The 26,589-nt window shown below is 33.2% G+C and overlaps 1 protein-coding gene across 3 annotated transcripts in view; it reads right to left on the reverse strand.

Annotated features, from left to right (window-relative positions):
- Window positions 1-26,589, reverse strand: part of ST7L (suppression of tumorigenicity 7 like) — a 36,166-nt gene that overhangs the window by 9,078 nt on the left and 499 nt on the right. For 2 of the 3 annotated variants that reach the window (XR_001313543.2, XM_014066380.2), the window contains exons 2-14: window positions 24,328-24,410; window positions 23,006-23,171; window positions 22,078-22,132; window positions 21,210-21,325; window positions 18,074-18,152; window positions 17,195-17,349; window positions 15,273-15,370; window positions 14,440-14,554; window positions 12,775-12,847; window positions 11,493-11,595; window positions 8,647-8,797; window positions 7,114-7,206; window positions 3,141-3,280 (exon numbers count right to left, since the gene is read on the reverse strand). Coding sequence is in view for 2 of the 3 variants with exons in the window: in XM_014066380.2 (XP_013921855.2) it covers window positions 3,141-3,280; window positions 7,114-7,206; window positions 8,647-8,797; window positions 11,493-11,595; window positions 12,775-12,847; window positions 14,440-14,554; window positions 15,273-15,370; window positions 17,195-17,349; window positions 18,074-18,152; window positions 21,210-21,325; window positions 22,078-22,132; window positions 23,006-23,171; window positions 24,328-24,410 (1,427 nt within the window). In the remaining variant the exon portion in view is untranslated. Of the gene's footprint in view, window positions 1-3,140; window positions 3,281-7,113; window positions 7,207-8,646; window positions 8,798-11,492; window positions 11,596-12,774; window positions 12,848-14,439; window positions 14,555-15,272; window positions 15,371-17,194; window positions 17,350-18,073; window positions 18,153-21,209; window positions 21,326-22,077; window positions 22,133-23,005; window positions 23,172-24,327; window positions 24,411-25,439; window positions 25,529-26,589 lie in introns of those variants that run through there. The other variant, XM_087720140.1, reaches the window with a different exon arrangement.

Consider the following 26,589-nt stretch of genomic DNA (forward strand, 5'->3'; position numbering starts at 1 on the left):
TTCCTTCCAGACCCAAAATAATCAATACCTAATGGCAAATAGAAAAACTAAAATTTAGTAAATATTTTGTTAAAGATACACACGGAATTACATTAAGATGGATTTCTTAAAAGCTATGGATATTCAAACAAAAGTTCAGTGATATTATTTATTTTATACAGATCCATTATCCAGAAATAATTGAAACCATAGCCTTATTTGACATAGCATATGTAAATAATTCTATTTACTTCTGAATAGACAATGAAAAACTCTCACTGTATCAATTATCCCAGAATGAAATATTTTTTAAGTGTAAAGGTAAAGATAAAAACTTCCCCTGTCCAGTCATGTCAGGGTGTGTATGTGGGTGCTCATCTCCGTTTTATAGCTGAGGGAGTCAGCATTGTCCAAAGACATTTCCATGGTCAGGTGGCCAGCATAACTGTTTGCTGAGGTGCACAGAATGTTATTACCTTCCCACCAAAGTGGTACCTATTTTTCTATTCGCATTTGCATGCTTTCAAACTGCTAGATGGGCAGTATCTGCAGCAACGGGAGCTCACCCCATTGAACAGTGCTCAGGTCTTGAACCCAGGCTGTCAGAATTTCCAGCTGATAAGCTCAGCATCTTTAACTGCTCAGCTATCACATCTCCTGTTTTTAAAATATAGGTACTTATTAAAAAAAACTGTAGGTAAATACTGTCTTTTTCTAACATATAGGTAGTGGTGATTAAGTGATTATAAATAATGAAGTATGTTCTTTTCTCAGAAATGTTAAATGTGTCTGGGTAACAACAAAAGCCATTACTACTTTAATCAAATCACAGCAGTAATCACACATGATTTTCCAATTCCAGAGCAAGATTCCAGTGTCAGAGCAAGCAGAACAAATGAGTTAAATCAATTTACATCTTAAAAATGAAAGCTGCAATCCTAAAATTCATCCAGAAGTTAATTGCCTTTAATTCTACGTCAATATGGAATCATTTTTCCTTATTAAAAATTGAGTTAAAGAAGGGAAGGAAGATGACTAGTCCCCTTCAATTTTATAACAAATCACTTTGTTATGATTATAAAAAAATATGGGAGATGATAAAACTGAAATAAAATGGAAAACATCTGCAAATTTCAAAGAGGCCTTCCTACTGTCCCTTTTGCCAGTTCAACACTGCTCAGTGATGTTTTAAGCATCAATTTCACTGGAAAACATTTCAACAAGTAGAACTTTGAATGTCATTCACATATAAAATAACCATATAAAAGCTAAAAGCAAATATTAATCAATTCAAGCTTTTTGTACTTCTCATATGCTATTTGTTAAAAGTACTGATTGTGGCCATCTGTTAATTGAATGATAACGCTTAGTAGTCCACTCCTGAACATCGTACAGAACTAATTTTTAAAGTTGGGGGCGCCCTCTGGAGCAGACTTGTAGCAACACAGATGAGTACAGAGTGGAAGAAAGCAAACAATTATTTGTTGCTTGTTAATGTAACATTTTACCTTATTATACAATTTGACTGATACATCTTCAGAAATCACAATTTTATTAAAGCAATCCTAATAAATCAGATTTGCTTTTTCTTCCCAATAACAAATCCAGCAATATTTTCCTACAATAATTTTTAAATTTGGTGTTAACTAGGTTTATTTATCATACAAACTGATTTTAGTAATGCCTAATTAAAATGAAATACTGATTACATGAGACTTTGATATACAAATGAGCAATTCTGTTAAGTTTCAACATTCTATTCATTACATTATCTGACTACTTGCTGAGGGACCAATTATTTCTCCTTTTTTTAGCTTTTTTAAGCTTATATTTCAACATAGCTCCTTTTGGTTTTATTTTATGGTACTATTTACTGATATAAAATCCTTTATTTTGTATTATAATGAAAATTTGCTTTTGAGGAGAATTTGTAAAGAAGTATCATTTAGTGTCATCAAAAACCACCATAGAAGAGAAACTAAACACTACTAGAATAAATCATACATTATTTTACTAACTATAGTATGTACTATTTTAGATTCAGGTTGGTTTCATAAAATGAATATCATAAAATATAATTTTGAATTTTATTAAAGAGAAATAACTCTTGATGAGTCCAACTATGTCCATCAATATAATCTAAGAATTCATTATTAGATTTGTATAATATATATTTCTTGTTTCTTTTAATTTAAGGAATACTTATGCATGATGTTCACAATTCAGAATAATAATTCTATTTTTCTAGCTAGTTTTAAGCCTGTTTTTTGAGCTCTATTTAAAAACTCATTGAAGTTCACTGCAAGTTTGTAGTAAAAGTATTTGGAAATTCAATCTACAAAAAATTGTATCTAAAGTAATGCAATGAGTTGAAGTTGGATGTTAGGTGAAACAAAGTCTCTTTTTCTCTCTTCAAACAGTATCAAGATTACTAACAGAACAAAAAAAAACCCCGAACATAATTTCAGATTTAATCAATTGTACACATAAATTGAATTTTATTTTCAAATTTCAATAAATATATATTCTGAAAATACAAGTAAAAAATAGGAAAATTCTGCATGGTTCCAATTTCACTATATCAATTAATCTATTACTCTATATTTTCCTTAGGGAAGGTGAAACGTTTGCAGGTAGACTTGAATTTATGGTACCAACTTTTAGGTCATAGCACCATATTACAAATTCCATTCAGTTCCCCCAAAAAGTTTATTTAATAGGCAAAGAGAAAAAATACAATTATTTATTTTAATATATTTGTCCAATAACAGGAAGGGATACTGAGGAAAAGTTTCTTCTTGCCCAGAGAGCTTACAATCTAAATATTTTCATGCTGATGAAATAAACATTAATTATTAAGAAATTCTAACAGTTACAAAAACATTATTTGAAATGGCTGAATAAGGTTCCCAACTTTAAAAGCCCAAAATTGTGACACATTAAACGTTGCTTCTTAATTTAAGGCAGACTAAATCAATCTTAAGATTTTCATCTGATCTTTAATCATTTTTTCTTAAACGAGAAAAAGAAACCACAATCAATGTTGAATCAGACTTTTAGATGTCTGTGGCTCTATTTGTAGATGAAGGTCTCAATTTCATTCAATTTCTGCATGCCTCACAAACATCTTAAGAAAACCCTGGAGTAGAGACAATACTTACAGCTTTAGCAAAAATGACCATGAGCTCTGGAAACTGGTGTGTGAGGAGGGCTAACATTGCTGTGAAAGAACATAGCCCTGCTGTAAAATGGATGAAAAAAGGAAGATCTTTCTGGGGATACACAGATACATCATGAAATGCTGAAAGAAAGAAACAAAGAAAAAGAAAAACCAATTATTTGATGAATTAGGAAATGTTGCCACATTTTTCTTCAGAAAATCTTACTGGAAACTTTTCTACTATAATGAAAATCACAATTGTATTCTTAAATTTCATTTTAAGTAAAACATAGGAGTTGAAGACTGACCATTGTTGAACACTATTAAAGTTTGCTCTAAATAAAGGTTTCTAAAGGGTTTGGTTAAGAGCCGGAACACATTTTATCAAACTTTCAACAAGCTGAAAGAGGACTCTATTTAAAAAAAGCAGGTTGTGAGTATCCTTTCTACCTTTCCTAAATTGAACATAAAGCACATGCCAAAGAAGTTAAAATAGTTCAATTGCTACCATTATATATTGTGTCACTGCAGCTATATACTAGGTTAGGAAACATTTATAAGGTAATATTATCATAAGCTATAAAGAATATTTATCTTTCACTTATTTGCTTGTTTTAATACTGATTTTTAATATATTTTATAGCTTTAAAATGTAATTGCATTGTTGTTTATTTAATGAATTTATTATTAATACTGAATTTAATACAGTAACTGGATATTATTTATTTATTAAAATTGGGTCTTACTGTCACAATTGTACTTTATTTTATTTATATATTGTATGTTGTTCTGTTCATATGACATTAAAAAATCTCCAGATTTCTCTTTTGTTTCATTTTTATTTTTTATTTTTTTTCAAATATTTATTTTATTTCTTTAAAAAAAAAACAAATATTTCATCATTTGTCAATCATTAAGACATTGAAGTACAATTTTGTTGTGTGTGCCCCTCCCTCCCTCCACCCCCCAACCCCCCTCCTCCTTCCCCCCCCCGACTTCCCAGAACCCGTACACGGTATGGATTTTTAACTAACACAGTCTAAAATCTATTGAGAAAAAAGAAATAAAGAAATTAATGACATTCTACATTGACCTTAGCTTCTTCTTACTGAACTAACTTTTAACAGTTTAAATCATTTCTGATCTTAAGCTTTCTCTTTTATACTATCACAAGTGGAAGCCTATATAGATTTCTGAATTTCTCTTTTAAGTCTCTGTACTTTAAACTAACAATAACTATATACTCTAAAATATCCCATTCAAATAGAGATTTCCCAATACATTTTTAAAGTTCTTCCTTTTTCAGATAAATAAGTAATCAGTACTAATATTACATACATACATACATACATACATACATACATACATACATATTGTTTATTAAAAATGAATAGGCTATTGAAAGCAACATAAAATTGCTCTGTCAGTCTGATCTACTTTTATAATACATTGTAGCCCCATTAAGCAGATTCTGTTGCACCTTAAAATATATTTTGAGATCAGTCTTACATATTTTCATCATTCACCAAAACAGAAGTTTTGTTTGGCAATAATCCATCTATTTGTTTGCTTGTTTATGAAATTTATTAGGCCACCTAACTCAACAATGTGACTCTAAGCATATGGCATAAAAAACAAACAACATATCAAAGAACAAATATTCCCTCCATAACATTAAATATGTACAATATATAAATACAAAATATAAAACAAAGCTCAAACAACAGAGTAAAACAACCAAAAAGCCAGTTCAAGTGGACCCTAAGGCCTGGAGGAAGGGCCAGGACTTAATAGCTTTACTAAAGGGAGCAGAGGTACCTGTTGAATATGGTCTTTGTACGTCTGTAGGTTGTGTGTGTGTGTATGTGAGTGTGTTTGTGTGTGTGTACAACATTAATTTGAAAACACCCTGACATTTAATCTTGGCTTTAAAACATATTATGCTTAAATGCAAAGTTGATCATAAATAAAATGAACAGGAATGCATGAGTTACTGTGCTGAAATGTCTGCATGCATAGGAGTTTAATTATAATGGAAGCTTAGTGCTTAGATTTATCCACTAGCCAAAGTATTCCTTGTGCAATATCCTGCATGAGTGAGAAATGACTAATTTAAAGCAGTCTGGGGAATATTTTAATTAATTTTAAGTACAGCTTTTTGAGATGTAATCTTTACCATCTATCCAACTGCATCCATCTATGGCAGATGTGTTCCTTGGCTGTTCTGGTTACAAGCATTCCTTATACTTTTTTTTTTAAAGCCAGACTCCTTAAGTTACCATTTCACAGAATCTCAACAGCAAATACTATGAACTTTATAAAGCTTTATAAAGCTTTACAATTATGTGAAAAATTTACACCCAGCAACAGAAACATTAGTAAGGTATTTTCAGACTGCCTAACACCATCAGTCAATCTTTACAAATTTTGCAAGAGTTTAATTCATATTTATGATAAACTAGAAGTGCAGTGCTGAAGACAAACAATATAACTTTGAAGCCATTATATGCAAATGCTTTAGCAAACAACATTTATTTAAAAGGAGTTTCTAAATTATCTGGAACATTAGATATATCAATTTTAGGAACTATATGTAAGAACCTTTTACATATATTATCTTCAATTCCATAATCAATTCTGATCCTAATTGTGGCCATTAGTCAAGGATTACCTAACTAAACAGCAAAATGTCACTATAGTTAGCATGGAATACTGTGTATAGTATTTGTATAGAGGGTAACAGTCTAATTTTTATCTGATTAAAAAAGGATTATATAAAATCTACAGTTGGCAAAACTGAGCAGTGGAGTCAATATCCAATATTCATGGTTTCATTTCTTCCAATGATACATTCTTGATTGTTTGATGTATATGTATGTATGTGTATATATATCCCTATAGCTCTATCTCTCCCTGTGTATGTAGATGTACATGTATGTATTGATATGTTTAGGTGTGTGTCTATACATATACACACGCGCACACACAGAGAGAGAAGGAAAGAAATAGAGGGAGAGGGAGGGAGGAAGGGAGAGAAAGAGAGAGAGAGAGAGAGAGAAGGAAATCCAAGAAAGTCATTGCTGGATGGAGTTAAAAATTGAAATGAGAGAAAGATATAGCGAGCTCTGTTGGTAAAATTAACACATTAATTTTAGTTTAATTTTTCTTTTTATTATTTCATACCTCCAACTCTTTTAGTTATTACTTTTTATTTCCTTCTTGCCTCTTCAAAAATGGAGTACGAATCTTTGTTTCATTCTACACTATTCATATATGTTCAGATTGCCCGTTGAAAAAGAAGCAAATACCAACTGAAAAAGCCTTACTATGGACTCACAAGATTATTGGTATAATTTGCAATTCCTATAATTTGAAAACTTTGTTCAATAAATGCTTCAAATGTCTGTTCTGATCTGAGGATATGAGAACAAGTAACACTTAATGTCATTCCCTTGAACTAAGCAATCAGTCAAATATGTATCTAAGGAAGGTAATTTTATTCTGTTCAGCTGAAGCAAAAATATCTTTAATTAAAATATGCAGAGAATTTATCACATATTATTCTTTTACATCTTGGAAATAAAAGAAAATTGCAAGTTATTTTCATATATTATTTTTTGGTCTCCAAATGCTATTTGTATACAGTTCTAACTTTCCTGATGACTGATTATTCAAGCCATTGCTAATGGAAATCAGAAGACCAAGAACATCTTAAGGGACTAAGGTTCCTCACCATGTTTTATAAAGTAAAATTTTCAATGTATAAAGGGAGCTGCACTGCAAAGACTACACATTGTAAATTTAACATAAAGAGAGATTCTACTATAGCAGATCAATACTATCCTTCCTCAGTGTCATGTTTAAAATTAACAATATTTAAACCTATAGATGTATGGAATATGTTTGCATAGAAATACAGTATACAAAGGCTATACCTTAGATAAAGAAAAATATATATGAAAAATGCCACTTACTTGGTAATAACTCTCTGTCTGCTGTCTCTGTGCAACTGGGATAAGGATAAAATAGATGTCCCTTTTCTAATGGATATGGAATCATCCTAAATGCTGAAAGAGAGGTAAAAATGATTGGCATCAAGTCATGGAAAAAACTGTTTTAAAATTTCTACAAATGTTACATACATATATAGGATCTTGGTAAAGTCATTTCTCAGTGTAGTCTATAAAAAGGATAAGAAACTTGTCCATGAGAATTTAGAAAGTAATTATAAGTATAAAATACAGTGAGATTTGACTAGCAGCCACCAAAACAAAATACGAGACATTTTAAAACAGATATTTAATAGGAAAACATATTTAAGTTTGCTTTGACAAACCTGCAATCAAACTCTTTTTAAGCAATGCCATAATTTACTCATCAAATCCCCTAAATTTACTTTTAGCAACTAGTAACATTCTTCACAAACTGAACAGCATTTAAATATTGCAAATAGTTGGATATTTAACAGTGGAAGATCACTGAGATTCAAATAAATATGATGATACTTCTGACCTCTTTGATTTCAACACCTGCCTTCACAATGACATCCAAGTACTGTTAGACAGGAAAAATAATAAACTTCAAAATACCTTACAAATTATATCATGTTACTTTGATAGAGGCTTTGCTTTCTATATAGCCTAATAATGAATTAAGGATTCTATTCAGCTTAGAAAAGCTTTGTTGGATGGTACAGTATAAACAAAGCAGCAACTTGCAATGAGGGTATTTTAAAAAAGTATGCCACAGTGGGATGATAAAAAATGATTTCCATGTTTCCACATAGTAGATTTTGCCATAATTTAAGAGTGAGAATTCCAAAGACTGTCTGGAAATTGATAGTGAAACACATGTTAAAATTAATTTCTGATTCTATTTCTATACAGTTTATTTACAAAAATAATCATCTCCAGAAATCAGCAGTTTCCTCTAACTGTTCTGAAAACAATAGATATCTTTAGGTTGTGGAGCAAAAAAATTATCAAGCCTGGCTACTTGTGATGTATTTATAAGAAATCTTAGGAGATTTCTTATAATCCATCTTGTTTCCCAATAAAAGAACAATTAAATTCAATGAAATTTGGGGAGTTTAAGAATGGCATTTTATTTAAATGCATTTTATTTAGCAGCTTTAAAAACAGAAATGTAGAAAAGCAGACTAATAATATCTATTCAACAGAGAAATTTGGTGAGGGAAGAAGAGAGATTTATGAATTTTTATTTTTCTTAGGAAAAAACAAACTTTTAAAACAAACATCAATTTCGTCTAAGGTTTGTAATACTAATAACAACTGTCTTGTTTCCATAAGTCAACAAGAGATCATGGTTTCAAATTTTAATTTACTATCAAGCTGTTGTTTATTATAAGTCATCAACAGATTATGACTACCATTAAAACAAACTATCAATTTAAAAATCCTGCTAAAATGTGTCAGATAATGTTTTATTGTATTGTATTGTATTACACTAGTAAAAAAATAAGTTTATATTACTGACAGAATACTTACTGCCTTCCCATGTGCAGTGCAGCAAGTTAAGGGCCCCTTCTATTCGCTTCCAGTGCTGAAGATGGAAGAATGCATAGGCTACTGCTTCACTGTCCCCCCGCTTCAGAATATGTTCAGGAGGCAAAATTAAGCTTTTCATTTCTAGCAAGTACTGGCAGAAAAAATTAGAAGTGATGAAGAACTATTCTTTGTAAAAATAAATAAATTACTGTAATCTTGATTTGTATACCAGAAAGAGAAAGCATTGCTTGTAAGAAAACGTGGATTATTTGGCAAATTCATATATTTTTTTTAAAAGTGGGGGCTATATTTCACAGTGGGAAAGACCAAATCAATTTAATGTGGATATTTTATTTGGAAACAGTATTGTTAGGTTCACTGCTTTGTGCAAAAGCTTGATAAAGATTTAAATTATGTGCCTTCAAAAATATTATCCTGGTAAAAGATAATTCTGATAAAACGATTTGTGTACAAAATAGAATAAGATAGCAGCTCAAGCAGACAGTTTATTAGGGGAGTAATGCAAGTGTTGGAGATTATTACAAAAGTATAGTATTACGTACTTTCATACATATAACTCAAAAGTGATGTGCTTGCTCATTATAGTTATCTATTACCAAGTAGGTTTCAAATGAAAGTCTCCAATTCCTATTCTGAAAAAAGCAGCAAATTTAAAAACTGATGTTTTTGCTGCAGTGTTCTTCCTTCTGTCCTAATATTGCAACTGAAAATACTTTCTAATTGAGTTCATTATTGATTCTAAACCTGAAGCAGAAAGTAAAATAAATGCATATAATAAATTATTTTTAAATACTTAGAATGTATTTGTAAATGACACTAATAACTATCTCCTTCCAGTGTTATTTTGGATTCTTATCAGCCAAAAACTACAGTACCCTGAAAATATTTTATCCATGTGAAATATGTCCTTGAGAAAAAGCCATTTGTAATCATTCAATTAACTAATGCCTACAATATATGAATTAGCCCATTCCATTTAGTAATAGTTATTTGAAGTATTAGGTACATTATTTGGTTGTACCCAATACTTCTGTTGACTCTAAGAATGTAACCAAGAAAACTCTTAAGAATGTAACCAAGTTGTTGCTTTACTCCATCAGATACCATGAACAAAGAGATTATTTACTAATTCAGTTTAGAGGATTTAACTTTCCCCATTTCAGGTTGAAGGAATGTAGCCAAAGTTGTGATGGTGAAACAAAATGCATTTACTGCCTGACTGATTCTTCTCTTAGTGCTTGAGTCTATTTACTGGAGGGCAATACTCTTACTAATCCTATTTAATTCTTCTTGATCATTTTTTTAAACCACTAAGGAATCATTCACATATTGTCAATGTGAAAGTGGTTTCAAATATCCAGCCTCTATTATAATTGTTTTTAGTTCATGAAATTATTAGCTTGGTGTTTATTTATAGTTTTTAGAGCCACAGTTACCTTTGATTAAAATAACCTTTTAATCAAAGTTAACAGTGAGCCTAAAAAAATTGACGTTTTTTTTTCACAGCCCCTTGACATATAACTCACATTAATACAAAAAAATTAAATCTGAAAGTTTTATTAGATAAGACTATAAAAGTATTACTATGACATCAGTTTTCTTGATATGTTATACCAGTCAGAAGTACATAAAACATATTAAACTCCTCAAAGACACAGTAGTCCTGAAGCAATAGGACAGACATTATTATTATTGGATAATAATACATCTGTCTTCTACCCTAAAAGCAGAAGCTAGAGAAATGAGACTACCTGAAATGAATTTGCTATGCTTTTGATCAATCATGCAAGGGAGTAGAAAATCCTTAGAGCAATTAGCTCTTCCAATGCATATTCAAGAAAAGAGAAGACTAGATGAATAAAGTCAAACCTCAAGAAAAGAACCATTTGAACACCCTGATTATCAAAAGAGGATTAAGTCCAGGGATAAGCCATCCTTCTATTACTAAGGCTATAAAGGTAATATATTATCAGTGACAGCAATGGCTATTTGAAGTTCCAATTCCTGTAGACACATTTATTCAGGAAAAGATGAATTGGGCATAAAATTTCTTGTTCTGTTTCCCCCCACCCCCAATTGGGCAATACAGATTTTACAGAAAGTCTTTAATCTGTTACACCTACATATATTAAAATAAATCTAAGTATTCCAAATATGCTCACTAGAACAAAAATAATTAAGAATATATTTATATAATTATTTTGATATTTCCCTTATACAAACTAAAGATAGAATCCTTTCCCTTTACGTACTGGGATAATCATGGAAGTGCCAATGATAGAAAGAATACTTTTTTATAATGGTCATACAAAATTATGGTTACCGGGATATACATTATTTGCCCACTTGTAAGTGTAATCATATATACATGTCCTAGAGGGAGCAGATTACACAGAACCTTTACAGTCTGATTTCAGACTGGGATATAGTACTATGACAGCATTGGTTGTTCTTTTGTGGAGTTGGAAGGAGGGGAATGCACCCATCCTAGCCTTTCCTGATAATTCAATGGTCTTCAATATCTTTCACCCTCACAGTTCAATTTGGGAGACTGTTATAGGGTTCAACTTCTTCCTCTTGCTTCCCTACTCCCCTGTTATCTCCTGGATTTTATCTGATGATTTTAATGGGCTTTATTGCAAAGTTGTCTATTCATACATATTTCATTCACAATATATTATGTAAAAATGATTTAAAAAAAATTATAAAACACACAAATTATTTTGGTATTTATAAGATCAGTGAAGATATTTCAATCCTATTTAAATGTTATCAGCATTTAATCAACACTTGTCTTTGAAGAGGGAGGTAAGGGATGTACTTACCTTTGGAACATGAGGGTTAAATTCTACTGCTCTATGTATTGCTTCTACAGCATTAATTTCGGCTGTGCTAAGTCCCCTTCTAGAAGCTGTTTCTGGAGAAAACCTATAACAACATTCCAAATTTGTTATATTACAAAACAGAAACAATTCATAATCCAGCATCTTAAAAAAGATAAAGCAATGATGAAAAATGATAGGATAAAGGTTTAAATTAGTAATATTAATATCCTTATACCAGAAATAAAGAACTAAGCCTTGTTTCTACTTGTCAAATGTGTGTGTGTGTATGTGTGTGTGTGTGTGCATATCTAAAATATATGAAGTTTTCCTTGCTTCACAAACTGTTTCAGGCAAAATACTAATAAAGGTTGTTTGGCTTAATATGTTGTAAGAATCCAGCCATTGTGGTGTATTACTGTAAGTATGGTTAGTGTTTTGCAATTCTATCTATTTATGGCTATCCAATGGGTTATTGAAGAAATAGTCATTGAATAAGCATAAATAGATTGAATTGCAAAACACTAAATAAGCCCAATATATAGCTAAACTAGCCAGGAAAGCAAAATCAAACTTAAATTTTAATTACTCTACATAGTCTCAAACCATCTACCTATCTACAGAAATCAAAACAGCACACAAATTTTTAGGTATGGCTCCCCCAAACCTTCCAAAATTTTCTTCTGAATTTTAATTTTAAATATATGCAGAGTATTCATATCAAATATTTAAGCCATTTTATTTACTTTTAAGAAAATCAATTTTATGTTAACCAAATTTTATTCCCTTTCGAATGCTGCTTCCAGCATTCAGGCTATATGTAGCCCTTGGCTTGCATAAAATGGCAAAGTCTGGCAAAGGTCAGTGCTAACTTAGAATAAGAAATTAGATAACCAAATATTTGTAATTCGCTTTGCCACTTTCCATAACACAGTTTTGAAGTGGTTTTTGGGAAATGAATAGTGTGCGTATCTACTATATATGATAACAATTGAATTTGTATGCTTATATATTGCATATTTCTATATTTCAATTACTTTTTAGCAGCAATTTGGCAGGAAAATAATATGTAATGAAAAAGATTTGCTATGTAAAAAGTTTTTATTTTAGAACAATAACATTGGGTAAATGCTATGTTGATTTTTTTTTAAAAAGAGGAGCAAAGACATTTGATTTATGTTATCTTTTATATCAATTTGGAAGCAAAACTGCCATGGTGCAATAATGAAAATCTGTTATAACTGTTTTACTGTATATCAATATGCCTATCAAATATTTCACTTACCTATCTGAAACTGCTCTCGCTTTTAAGAGTGCTGCTGTGTAACATATTGCTGCTGATTTTGGAAGGCTGATATCTATGGAACAATAAATTGTTGTCTTTAGATCCTAAAGTAAGAAACATTTCAAAATCATTCCTTCACTGAACAGCAATTTATACAGGAATTTATCTATATATTAGATATATGAGATTAAATCTGAAAGCCAAAAATCAATCATATACTGTACTTCATCCAATATTTCCACATTTAATATATTCAGCCAAGGTAGAGTTGCAGTGAGCACACTAGGTTTGGGCTGGGGAGATTGATTGATTGCTTTTACAAATTTATATAGCCATACATCTCCCAATGAACTCTAAGTGATGAATAAGCACCTTATAAACATATGCCTCAATAGGCAACAGGCTCCATTAACTCTATTGACATACCTACAACAGTGCCTAGGGGAAACCAAGACTTCATGGACTTTCAAAAGTACTTCAGGGATGTGACATTCCAAATCTCTAGGACACAGCTATTCCATAAGGCAGGTACTATAATCAAAAAGCCTGGCTTCCAAAAACCCACCAGATTATACTCTTCTATCAAAGGGACCTGAAGCATGCCCACTCTATTGGATTTAGTGTAAGAGAGAGAAATCTTTGGGCATTGGCAATCATGGTAATGACCTCAACCCTCAACTCTAAATTATACTCAGAAGCAACTGGGACCCAGGATAGCTCATCAGGCAGTAGTTACATGGGACCTACAATACTGCATGTGCTACATCATTCTGGACCACCTAAAGGTTCTGAATGCTTTTTAAGGGCAGCCCCATGTACAGTGCGCTTAAATAACCCAACTGGCAGGTGATTAGGGTATAGGTGAAAATGACCAGTGCCTCCCAATCTAGGAGTGGGTACAAATGGAGCATGGATGCATTTGTGCAAAGTCCGATCTGGTCACAGCTGCCACCTGCTAAAGGCACTAGCAGAGAAAGATTCCAGATCAAGTCCATGTCTGAGGAACTGTTAACCCATCCAAAATTAACAATGGAAGATCATTAGATTCTTGGCGGAGAGGAAGGCTTAAAACCCACAGCCATTCAATCTTGAACTAAAGAGATCCAAGTCCTCACTTGATCACAGAGCTCATTAAGTGACCCTTAACAGTTACTTTTTCTCAGTTTAACTTATCTCATCATAGAAATAAAAATGATATAACAACCTTGAGTACCCAAGAGAAAAGTCAGGATATAAATGCAGTAATAATGAATATAGTAATAAATAATAATGGATTTCTACAACAAAAGTTCAGACCTTCAAATAGGCCATGTGTAGTTTTAAAACAAATTTCTCTTGTTGTTATGATTTGAATTATAGGTACAAGAAAGAGAGACATGCATGATCTATATTCTACTCTTTTAAACCAGTTGCAAGTTACTATTTTGTTTCACAGCTTCATATTATCTATAACTTTTATTTTTCTGGATTACTAAAGACCTACATAGCCAGTAATCTTGCTTCATAAATATGTGTTCCTAATGTTCATTTTATTTACCACAATCTTTACTTCAAACAATCACCATCACCTAATTTTCTCCACTACACAATTATATTACCCTTCCTATTCCCACTGTTTATTGCCAATGCAGAAACATAAACTTCCTAATTATTATACATTCTTACCATCATACTTTGCTAGAACTGCCTGGACATCAGCATAAGCCTGCAGCTCCAGAAGTGTTTCTAGGAGGTTTTCATGGATATTCAATACACTTAGGACAGGAAATTCTTTCATTAACTATAAACAGGAGGAGAAAAATATTTTATATAAAATTTGGTAAAAATGAGTGTGAACTAAAGAGAAGTAGACAATACACATTTGCAAGGGTTTTTTTAAATGCCAGAAACGGAAAGGCAGAATAAGGTAAGCAAAATATCTTGCCAACATGAAGGGGAAAAAAATAAGCTATGATTTCATTTAAACTGACACCAAGTCACAAAAATCCAACTCAGCTTTTAAAACAAGCAAAGTCATCTAATTGGAAAAGTCATAGAGTGAAAATGACCGGAAATGCATCCTGATAATCCTTAATATCCAAATGAATCAGAAGGTAGAGGCTAGCATAGCCACTTTTAAAAAACATTCATACACAATAATGATGTAGAAAATATTGTAAATTTAAAAAATCAATTTTCAAGTTATGAAGACTGTAAGCTGACAACAGTCATTTTGACTATGGCAGATAGACGTATAATAATTTCAAAAATTGTTATTTCAAATTAATTACATCTGTTTCTTACTCAAAACTGATTGATTTGACCATCCTACAAGTGTTTTGAGTTCAATTTACATGCCCTTACAATGCAAATTTAAACCACCCTTACAATTACCAGTATTTTTAATCACAATACACTACAGATCTTCTTTTACCTAATAAATTAAAAAAACTAAAACTGAGAAAATGAAAAAAATCCCACTATTTCTTTAAACACTTCCATGTAAATATCTCACTTACATCCCTCATCATTTTTGCTGCTTCTTTAATTCTTCCAAGTTTTCTTGCACACATAGCTAGTCTTCTTTTCACATAAACCAATACATTGGTATCTCTTCCTGAAAAGAGATTCAGCTAATGTATTATTGTCAAAAGTTACCAATGTCTCTGAGGTTTTATTTACATTTGTACAGTATAACTTGTTATTTTGTCTAAATAAATAAATAATAAATAAATAAATGTTTTACTTTAATTTTTAATACTCATTATACATGGGATTCTAATAAAATACTATTACATTGGGGGAAAATATATTTTATGCTGATATTGCTATATACTTAAAGATTGTGTTTGTAAAAACTAAAAGAGGTAATCTTTTAAATTTTCATTCGTTTATCGCTCTTGTAACTTTGAATGTTTGCTGAACAAAGAATTATTGAGCAAGATGTGATAGAATGTGCACCTGAAGAAGCAGAGGGGAATCATCGCAGAATAGGTTTCTCAGGCAAAAGGCAACTGAGAAGGATTTCAGAGAAAACCCCAAATTAAGGCACTATGCTAGATTGGGGGGGGGGGTAGCCACCAATGTTCCCTCTAAATTTTTTTCAGTGTGAGCAGAAAAGTATAGTGTTTGAGCGGCACATTTTCATGCCTGAGCACCTGAATTTTTTTCACAGATGTCACCTAAGACAACAACGAAATCAGTATTATTTGAAACTCAAAGTTATGTTTATTCAAGGTACCCGCTTAATTAAAAGTGTTATATAATATCAGTATCACTTAACAACGCTCCTGCTTAGCAACCAAAATGTTGGCTCAGAAAGTCTGGCATTTGAAGCACGCAAATCTTAAAGCTGTTGTTACAAGATCCTTGCACCACTAATCCTTTAGAAAAAAAAACTCAGGGATCTTCAAACCTGACAGCTTTAAGACTTGTGGACTTCAACTCCCAGAATTCCTCCTCCAATCATGTTGGCTCAGAATCTCTGGCACTGAAGCATGCAAGTGTTAAAGCTGTCAAGTTACAAGATCCTTGCACCCATAACCCTTTAGGAAAAAAAACCTCAGGGGTCTTCAAACCTGACATCTTTAAGACTTGTGGACTTCCAGAATTCCTCCTCCAGTCATGTCGCGGCGACGTCATCTGTGTGGATCTGCTCCATCTTAGGTTTTTTCACAGGGGGCAGGGTTGCCGCTGAAGATGCCAATGCCACCACTAGAATAACTGCTGCCACCGCCTCCTCCTCCAACAGCACCACCACATTTGCTGCCCAGCGCTGCAGCTGAGGTGAAGCCACCAAAGCTCCCGTTGGCGCCCTTGCCCATGGCAGCGGCGGCAGTGCCTCCCTCTCCACCCAGAACACCTCAGCTGGGCAGGGGTGCTGGCAGGAGCTTTGGCGGCTTCACCTCAGCCGCAGTGTCGGGCAGCAAATCCGGCAGTGCTCTTGGAGGAGGAGGAGGCAGCAGATATTCCGGTGGCAGCAGGGGTTTGGGGGGTTTATTTCAGCCACAGCGCTGGGCGGCTAGGATTGGCCACCCACAAAGGACCTCCCCGGGCTTGCTTTGCTGAACACGGGGGCGACTGACGCTAGTTTGAACGGCCGCAGCCGGCACAAACTACCGTCAGTCGCTCCGTGCACATCACTGTCTTAGGCTATCTATTAGGGTAGAGCTTTAATTTGGCAAGTAAACACTGAAGCAAATAAAGTGTGGGACACAACTGGATTTCACTGTGTCGCTTTGGGCTTTACAGATTATTTGTCAAATGGACACTCATAGGTTGCACAATAAGATCAATTTTACTGCTTTCTGTTGATTTACAGTTTTGCATTATATTGCTTTTAACCCGTATCATTGAAAAAGTATTAAACTTTGTGTTAAAGATTAGAGTGAGACCAATCTCAAATCTACCGATTTCAAACAATTTGCGTAACAATACTTACTAAGCTGTGCCTCGTGGTGTGGATTTTGTGAACTGGTATGCTGAGACTTTTTATAAACTGTTTCTCCTGCCCTCAGAGCTTGTTTAAAATATTTTTCAGCTTCTAAAATAGTAGTTGCTTCTTCCTCAGCCAGAAGAATATATGCTGTGGCACAGCTGAAAGAGAAAGGGAAAATTTTGTAAGCCAACCAATGAGTCGGGTGGTATATGAATTTAACAAACAATGAAATATTGTGTTTAGGATTTATTTTGAATTTGTATATTAGAACAGAAATGAAGATTTTCTGAATAGGAAACTTGTAATAATACTGAATAAGGCATGTGTTTTCCTCGTTCACTCACTGAAGGCAATATAGCCAATAAGCACCTATTGACTTCCACTGTGTACTTTTGTTTCAAGAACTAAATGGCAGATCTAGATCCAGTTATTTTCACACTATTGCGTCATACTTCATTTGCAGAGTTGAGCCTCTAAAAAAATCTTGTATCTTAGTTAAAGAACTGAACAACATGGGACAACATTCAAGAAATTAGAATGCTATTACACATATTTAAATGTGCTAATAATATGACTAAGTAATGTCAAATTATTTTTGTTAAATTTAAACTGAAATTCTAAAATTCAGAATTTTAATTCAATTCTTTTTAGATCATGGGTGTACCAACTTTTTCACTTGCCTAGACACTGAACAAAGAGGTGTTGTCTTGGCCTGCATATAAAATATATAATATACTTAATGTATATAAATAACAAGCTTCCTTTATTTTTGTACATTTTTATTATATCTTGTGGGGCCACATTAATAGCTGTCAAGGGCCACATGTGGCCCTCGGGCCATAGGTTGGACACACCTGGTTTAGAATGAACATGCAAACTTACTCATTATTTAATTCTAAAGCTTGATACGCTGCTTTGATTCGCGCTTGAGGATTCCTTTCCCGCCATGCCTTCTGCATAACTATTTAAACAGAATAATTTATAATTAATATAACAGTAAAAATTAATTAAATATTCATGCAAGAAATACATTTCAGAAAATTAAAACTAACTTTAAGAGAATGGGTATTGGTCTTACCTAAGATGCCCATTCTTGAGGAAGGTGGAGATAGGATCCAGGAATGGGTTGTCCTCGTCTATTAACCAATAAGACTGAGTCTGCAACTTTAATGTCCCGCCTCCTCCTACAGCTCCACCCAGCTTTTTGATGAAGACGTTGCTGCATACTGATGTGTGATGAAGGAACAATCTCTCCCCACTGACACCAGCCCGGACCTCCTTCAGAATGGGGCTGGATGCTATCTCCACCTTCCAAGAGAACGGTAGGACCAACACCCATTCTCCAATATTGATGGAGATAGCATCCAGGCATGGGACATTCCAAAGCTTGTCCTCTCATCACAGGTGGGTTGACGTCCAGGCCGAAATCTCCTGGCTCACTTGAACATGTTGTAAAACCTGCCTGCCAAATGCCACATCGGCCGATGCGTAACTATCAATTTTACAATGGCGGATAAATGGCAATGGAGTGGTCCAAGTGGCAGCCCTACAAACTTTGTCGTGGAGGCTGGTTGCCCAGACTACTGAGGTGGCTGCTCCTAGTGGAGAAAAATGTTTTTTTTTTTTCTGGGAGAGATTGTTCCACACGTCCAGTCTCTAAAATAGAGTCACAAAGCTGGGTGGAGCTGTAGGAGGAGGCAGGACATTAAAGCTGCAGACTCAGTCCTATTGGATAATAGACAACAACAACCCCTACCTGGATGCTATCTCTACCAACATTGGAGAATACTACACATTTCTGTGAAAATTAATTCCAACTGAATTTTATGTATGTTTTCTAACAAAAAATGTTTAAAAAGAGATTAACAAAAACATATAAAAGTAATTATTATATTCCTCACCAACAATTTTTTTGCAAATGACCCTAATTATTTCTTTCTTCCTGCCAATAGCAATAGCACTTAGACTTATATACCACTCCATCATGCTTTACAGCCCTCTCCAAGCAATTTACAATGTCAGCATATTGCCCCAACCATCTGAGTCCTCATTTTACCAACCTCAGAAGGCTGAAAGGCTGAGTCAACCTTGAGCAGGTCAGAACTGAACTGCCGGCAATCGGCAGAATTAGCCTTCAATACTGTATTCTAACCACTGTTCCATCAAGGCAGGCAGTCTGCACTAGATGACTTGAATTTGTTTCTTTGTCTTCCTTTGTACTGAGATTATTTAGCTATTATATCAGAGAACTATGCTGAAGATCTCACTCACTTGTAAGAGGGTAAGTGAGAGAGATCCTCACTATAGGAGTCCAATATAATAGCTAAACTCATTTTTAAAAAAAAGCTAATTGTGAAAAAGATATAAGCAAAGACTGTGACCTGAAAAAAAAACTACACCTGCCCTAATCATAAAAATCAACACTATCAAGATCCATGTGGCTAACTCCAAGACAAATATATGCAAGATTGCAGTCTGAATATCTGATTGTTTTTAATTTTAGCAAGAAAATTCAAGAATCCATATATGTTTCCTTTGGAAACAAAAAATGCAACTGTCCATCAAGAATAATGTGAAAAATATTGAAACAACTTTTTGGAAGCAAAAAATTAGCTTGGCTTGGTTAATGAGGATAATAGATACATTAATATAAGAAAAATCCTGCTCTTTTAGCAATGAATATTATCACTAAAGTAACTTATAGACAGTAAGCTATGATTTATAGATGTATTGGAAATAATTAATGCATTAATTGCCAAAGATTTGGTGTACAACACTGAGTGCCTTTGTTTTTATTTTCTTTTTTTAAAAAGGCATAGAGAATATATAACACCCAGAGAAATAGCATGATCAGAAGGTATAATATCTCAGGCTCATTTTTTTAAAGACATTAATAAATAATACAATTTTTCATCTTTATTATTTAAAATTTACAAATTTCACAAGAATATTCTATCATGTAGACCGGAAAGTAATTTAATTTAATTTAATTCAGACAAGAGAGATAGCTCTAAAAAGAAATTAGTCCAGTTTCAATTTAAAATCATTTCTCATTGATTCTATTGCCATAAAATCAATGAAAAATGGCAAAGCTTCAGAAAATGACTGTGTTACAGTTGAAGTTCTGAAAGCTGGTGGTCACAGTATTGTACTTGAGATACCTTAGAGAAGAAAAAATACCTGTTGCATGGAAAAATACCTTATACCTTCGAGACCGCCTACTGCCACATACCTCCCAGCGGCCAGTAAGATCCCACAGATTGGGCCTCCTTCAGATGCCGTCAGCCAGACAGTGTCGGCTGGCAGGCCCCCGGAGGAGAGCCTTCTCTGTGGCTGCTCTGACCCTCTGGAATCAGCTACCCCCAGAGATCCAGACCATACCCACCCTCATGGCCTTCAGGAAAGCTGTAAAAACCTGGCTGTTCCGGCAGGCCTGGGGCTGTTGACCTCATTGTTGAGGTCCAGCCCCGGTTAGAATGAATGCATGTTGTTTTTGTGGTTTTTAAACTGTTTTTTTGTCTTATTCTTTTCTTTCTCTTTTTTTCCCCTTTGTAAGCCGCCCGGAGTCCTTCGGGATTGGGCGGCATATAAATTTGAATAATAAATAAATAAATAAATAAAATAAAATGTTGAAGTGATTCATACACAAGCAAGCTTAAATTGGCTTAAAAACAAACCTGAAAAGAAGCCAGGTTATGTTTAATAAATTCACCAAAGAAATTTTTTTTTAATATCTGGAGAACAACTAAATGTAGTAGACCACTACACCAACAGATCTCAATGGAAGGTGATACAAAAAAAGGAAATTGAATGGTGTGTTAAATGTGGTTGGCAGGCTGCAAGTTAAACATAATTTTCAAGAACAATCTCTCCCTGTGCCTGAAGAGAAAGGTTTTCAATCAGTGTGTGTTCTAACATAGGCCAATGAAACATGGATGCTAATCTCACAATCAATACAAGAGCTATGAGTGATAGCCTTATTCACATTTTTTCTTTCACAAAGAAAAATAAAGTATACCTGTATCTGAAAGCCTAAGAGAGTCTGTTTCACAGGTAAAAAAACTCTGATGATCCTGAGCAGATAAGTTCATATCATAATATGTTAGCGGCTCCTTTCCTGTCACCCATGTATATCTTCAAGAGGAAAAACAATGAGCATCATTAATTCCATAATTCTATGTATATTTATTCAGAACTAGTTTCTTCTAAATGAAACTACTGTTATTTTTTTTTCTTTATTGCCTTTTAGTCAATTCTGAGCCTAGACAACTGCGTGGAATAATCCATATAGTTTTCTTAACAACATTTTCAGTTTATTATTTATTTAATTTATTTATTTGCAAGGTTGTCTAGGGCTTAGAATGTGAATGACCCAATAACACCCCAATGGCTTTGTGTCTAAGGACTCTCAGTCTCCCACTTTTTACCAGTGCCATTAACCACTCAAGCATATATTATATTTCAGCCTTAAGGAATACTAACACAAGAATCAGAAATGTAAGAAGTATATTTAACTGAATAGCTTGTTCTTTCTTTCTGTGCATCATGACCTAGACTGAATAAATAGTAGCCTAAGAAAGAAAAGGAAGACTTATGATAAGTCTTTATCATACATTTCCAAACTGGCTAGGATTTCAGAATAGAAGTACACTGAAATTCATGATAACAATTACTTTTAATAATATTCTGTAAATAATAAATTCATGGTATTCAGTCAAACAATTTTCACAAAAAATGAAGAAAATGATTATATGTATATGTTACCTGTGCAAACATTAATCTGCCATATCTTTGGGTATTTTAGGCTAAGATATAATTTTGAACTGGTGGCTTTCTTTTTACTGTTTTAAACAAATAGGTATAAAAGAAATACAATCATTGGGTACCTGTTATATTCTGCTCCTCTAAAGAGATTGAGTGGATTTCTCCATACTTTGCACTCTGTTTTAAAAAAAGATAATTTAGTCTTAAAATTAATCTAGAACTACCCTTATTTAATAAAGCTATCTTTCTGAAACCTGAAAGTGGGAGATCACTAAATCTAAACTACGTTCAAGTATAAAAAAATAAGAGCAGAACTTTTACTTCAAATTGGAGTGCCTTTGAGTCAATCTTGAGACCTGGCCACTGCCTGGATAAAGTCCATGTAGTTTTTCTTGGCAATATTTTTGAACTGATTTGCCATTGCCTTCTTCCTAAGGTTGAGAATGATTAGCCCAGTCATCCATTCATGCCTAGAATTTAGTTTCCCAGTTTCTAGCCTGGCCCCTTTAATCGCTATACCCAAAGTGGCTTTTATATTTCAAATTAGCGTAAGCCTAAAATTGAGATGAGCTTCTCACATGGATCTAACAGTTTACAGTTAAACTACATGTCATGCAGAATTGGAATGAATGCTAGACAGAAGATTGGCAAAAATAAAGAAACGAGCAGGTCTGTCCTATTTCTGATTCTTCAAATTTTACTTTGAATGATTATCCATTCCTTTAAGAAAGATTTTCAGTGCAGAATACATGCAAAAACAAAAAGTGACAAATAGAGGCTCTTGAATCACAAATCATAGTTTGGCAATTAACAGATTTTTCAGGATTCCAAATACTAACTGTCCAATCAAAAACTTAAATCAATATCTTTTCTTTTGTCTGTCTGTCTGTCTGTCTGTCTGTCTGTCTGTCTGTCTACCTACCTACCTACCTACCTACCTACCTACCTACCTATCTATCTATCTCCCTTATAAAAATAACTTAAATAACTTAAATATATAGACTAGTTACTGAGTACATTTACAGAAAGCCAAATATTAGAAATAATCACCTGAAAGATTTTGTCTGTTCATTTCATTTTCTCCACTAGCAGCAGAAAAAGTTGCCTGTGCAGAAATAGCATTCTCTGCCCCTCCAATGAGAGGCCGCAAATGACTCACAGAAACCTGTTCAATAAAAGACATGCCATATTTTCTGAAGTACCACCATTCAAATATCTGGAATAAGAAATAGAAAAATATGTGAAATGCAATTATTATGACTGATTGGAGAGAGGGGGGGAGGGGGAGGGAGGGAGAGAGAGAGAGAGAGAGAGAGAGAGAAAGAAAGAGAGAGAAAAAGAGAGATTTAAAACTGATTTGGCATTTTTATTGATATAATATTTTTATCCTGCCTTTTCATTTACCCTTCAGCAGAAATAACTGACAATTTCCTCACATCTAACCAGACATAAAAACAGAATAAACACTATCTCAAAACTTTCCTTTTTATGTCAGAAAGAAAATATATTTAATAGTTGGCATCATGTTCAAGTGGTCAATCAGTACTATACTACATAAGAATGAGAACTCATTTTGCATTTCACAAAATGAGCCTCAGCATATGAGATATACATAATCTAAACAATAAATAATTGTTCTGAGTAAATCACAAGACACTTATCTTTCAGAATTCAGAAACCTCACAGATGAGGTTTTTTTATAATTTTATAAACATTTTTCATTGCAAGACTATTTTTTATTCTACCAAACAGCACCATCTGGAGTTCAGCTAGTATACCAGATGCACTGGGTTTTCAATTTGCGCTAGCAGTTTGCATAAAATCTAATTTTAAAAATCTACAGCTTTGATGAAATGATACATCAAATTATATTAGGATGTTCATCAAATTCTACATATTGTAAAAATTTTAAAAAGATACCTAATTAATTCTTGATTACTATATACATAAATATAACATGTTTTTAAAATTACTTTCTCTGCTTAGAGCAGAAATGTAACAGTAGCAGGGGCAAACATAGTTTAATCCTCAAAACAGACCAGGAATCAAGTTTTTATTTTCAGTCCAATGAACATACAGTTGCTTATATAATTTAGGCAATTGAAATTGATGGGATTCAGACAAGATTAACTTAAGGCAGATTCATATCAATGAGTCCATTCCAAGTATGACAACAACTGAAACTAACTTGTCAGGAAAAATGATGAAGTAAATACAATAAAATCAATCTTATATTTATATGTGAAACATTCCTCTAATACTCAGTTTGTTTCCAGTGTTTTCAAGAACAATAAACTTAAGCAACAATTTAGCTCACTTCTACTATATTTCTTGACTAGTTAAGGAACACAGAAATGCAGTAAAATACTTACAAATATCAGACCAGATATCAAAGATGAAGTCCCCGTAAGTGCAACATAGAATTTTGGAGTCAGTGTGCTCAAGAAAACAGTCACTGCCAATGAAAAGATAAGTGTCGTTAATACAGTTGGATTTCACAATCTTCAGGCTAAGAAAATGATGAATATATTAATCAAAGCAAGTGGTCTTGTTCACACATATTACAATGTAAACCTAACCAAACTCTCTGGATTTATCTATCACACAAAGCTAAAACCATACCAATCACAATATGGCACAACTTACTGTATTCTCCCAGCAAGTGTTAAGAATTAATCTCCATTTTGAGAAATTCAGTAATTTAAAATAAATAGCTGTTAACTGTTTTTAGTGAATAAACTCAAGATGTTATCTAGGTAAGATTAAATCCAAGAATTTCTACCTTGAGAGTTATAAATGAAAAGTGCAAATGTAACAGTAATAAAGTAATGGAACAATACATTAAGCAATGAAAAAGAAAACAAAGATACAGTGATATGAGAATAAAAATTAGGCAAGCTGGGAGCGAAGAGAGAAGTTGGGTTTGCTATTAACCACCTCTAGTGTGCTATTTCCCCATTGGGTCTCCAGCTCAACTGGAATCTTCAGGCTCTTACGAAAGGATATTGTGCAAATCTAGCCAACTGTAACTCAATAAAGAATGGTTAAATGATCCAAGACTTACTACATATGTTCTAAGTATGTTCTTTTTGCAAAATAAATTCAAAACATGTAGAAACAAAATTTATAAAGCCATTCAATTGAAGTCAGTGATGAACTAATCAAAAATAAACCCCTGGCTACATTATGTAGAGAGAATTGCTTTTCTTTTGTTTGCTTGTCTCTTTGACTGATTCCTGCCATCTGTTTGCAAGTTGCAGTTTTCCTGGCAACTTTACAGAAGCAGTTTGCTACTGCCTTCTTCTCTGAGACAGCGGCTGACCCAAAGTTTCCTATCCCCATGCAGGACTGGAACCCATATTCTCAGTTTCTAACTTGCAATCTTTAACAATTATTCAAACTGGCTGTCATATATTATACTTATGAATAAATCTGGTTAGAATTTAGCTGTATAATCTACAGATAATTCCTCAAATATACCTACTTAGTTTATGATGTCAAAGGTTATATATTTAAAATAATGGATCTTCCATGTTTAGGTACCACACAATCTCCAGTAACTTTCCAAACCCAATTAAGAAGCACTGTATGGGGAAAAAAACAATGCATATGTCCCTAAAACGCTACTTAGCATATAATGCAAATTCAATCATAGTCTTTAGGGCTTTAGACTATTCATGCTCTAAAAGATTTTTTTTTAAATCCGATCCAGTTACAATAGTAGATTAATATTTGACAGCTCTTGCTAATAGCATATAATTAGTACAGTTAGCTTCATTTCCAGCAAAAGGTTCTTTCACTGCATTTGAAATGACAGTATTCCTAGAGCAAATCTCACATTCAGCCAGTAAATTAGAGATAGGACATTAAACATTATGGGAATTAAAAGAATAAAAAACATTGCATTTTGCTTCCCTGGGGCAAAAAAGTAAGTTTCTTTTCCAAGTGCCTTTGATCAAACACAGAGAACATTTAAGGTTATCAGCGAGAAACATATTACCATTTTACTGTTTTGTTGTGGCTACCAGCTGCTAAATTCGCAATCTTATGCATAACTTTCTAGTAAAATGCACTACACTCAACAGTAATATTTTTTGGGGAAAAATCTCTAGTAGCTTTGGTCAAGTAATGCACAAATTAGAATTGTTAATCTCTAGTTAAAATAAATGGACAATTCTTTTAAAAAATAAAACGTATTGGGGATGAGAAATGCTTACCAATTTGCTATTTTCCGATAAAAGTCACGTAAGTGCCTAAAGTTAAGATCAGGTTTTTGAAGTTTTGATGACACTAGGCATTTGACAGTTCTTTGTGTTAACTTTTCACCCTCCAGGGCTTACCAAAATGAACAAAGTGTTTTTTAAAGAAAGAAAAAAAGCATAGACCCAAATATTTAAAAAGAAATTAAATACAATACTGTGGGGGAATCAAGAGGCCATTGACTGCTAGAAACAACCAGACCTCTGGAGAGTGGAAGCATTTAAAAATGAACACTAAAGGGAAAAAATATGCAAGAGCTGAAATTGAGAATCTGAAGGGGGAAATCCTCTGTGATTTTTTCTAATTTTTCTGTAGACTACTTCCCTCAAAATACACTTCCCAAACTCTGTTTGGGATAAATAAGCGCAGCAGCT

This window comes from Thamnophis sirtalis, unplaced genomic scaffold (assembly GCF_051295495.1).
Source record: "Thamnophis sirtalis isolate CommonGarterSnake01/CBP01778 unplaced genomic scaffold, rThaSir2_p1.2 scaffold_7, whole genome shotgun sequence".
NCBI classification, from domain to species: domain Eukaryota; kingdom Metazoa; phylum Chordata; class Lepidosauria; order Squamata; family Natricidae; genus Thamnophis; species Thamnophis sirtalis.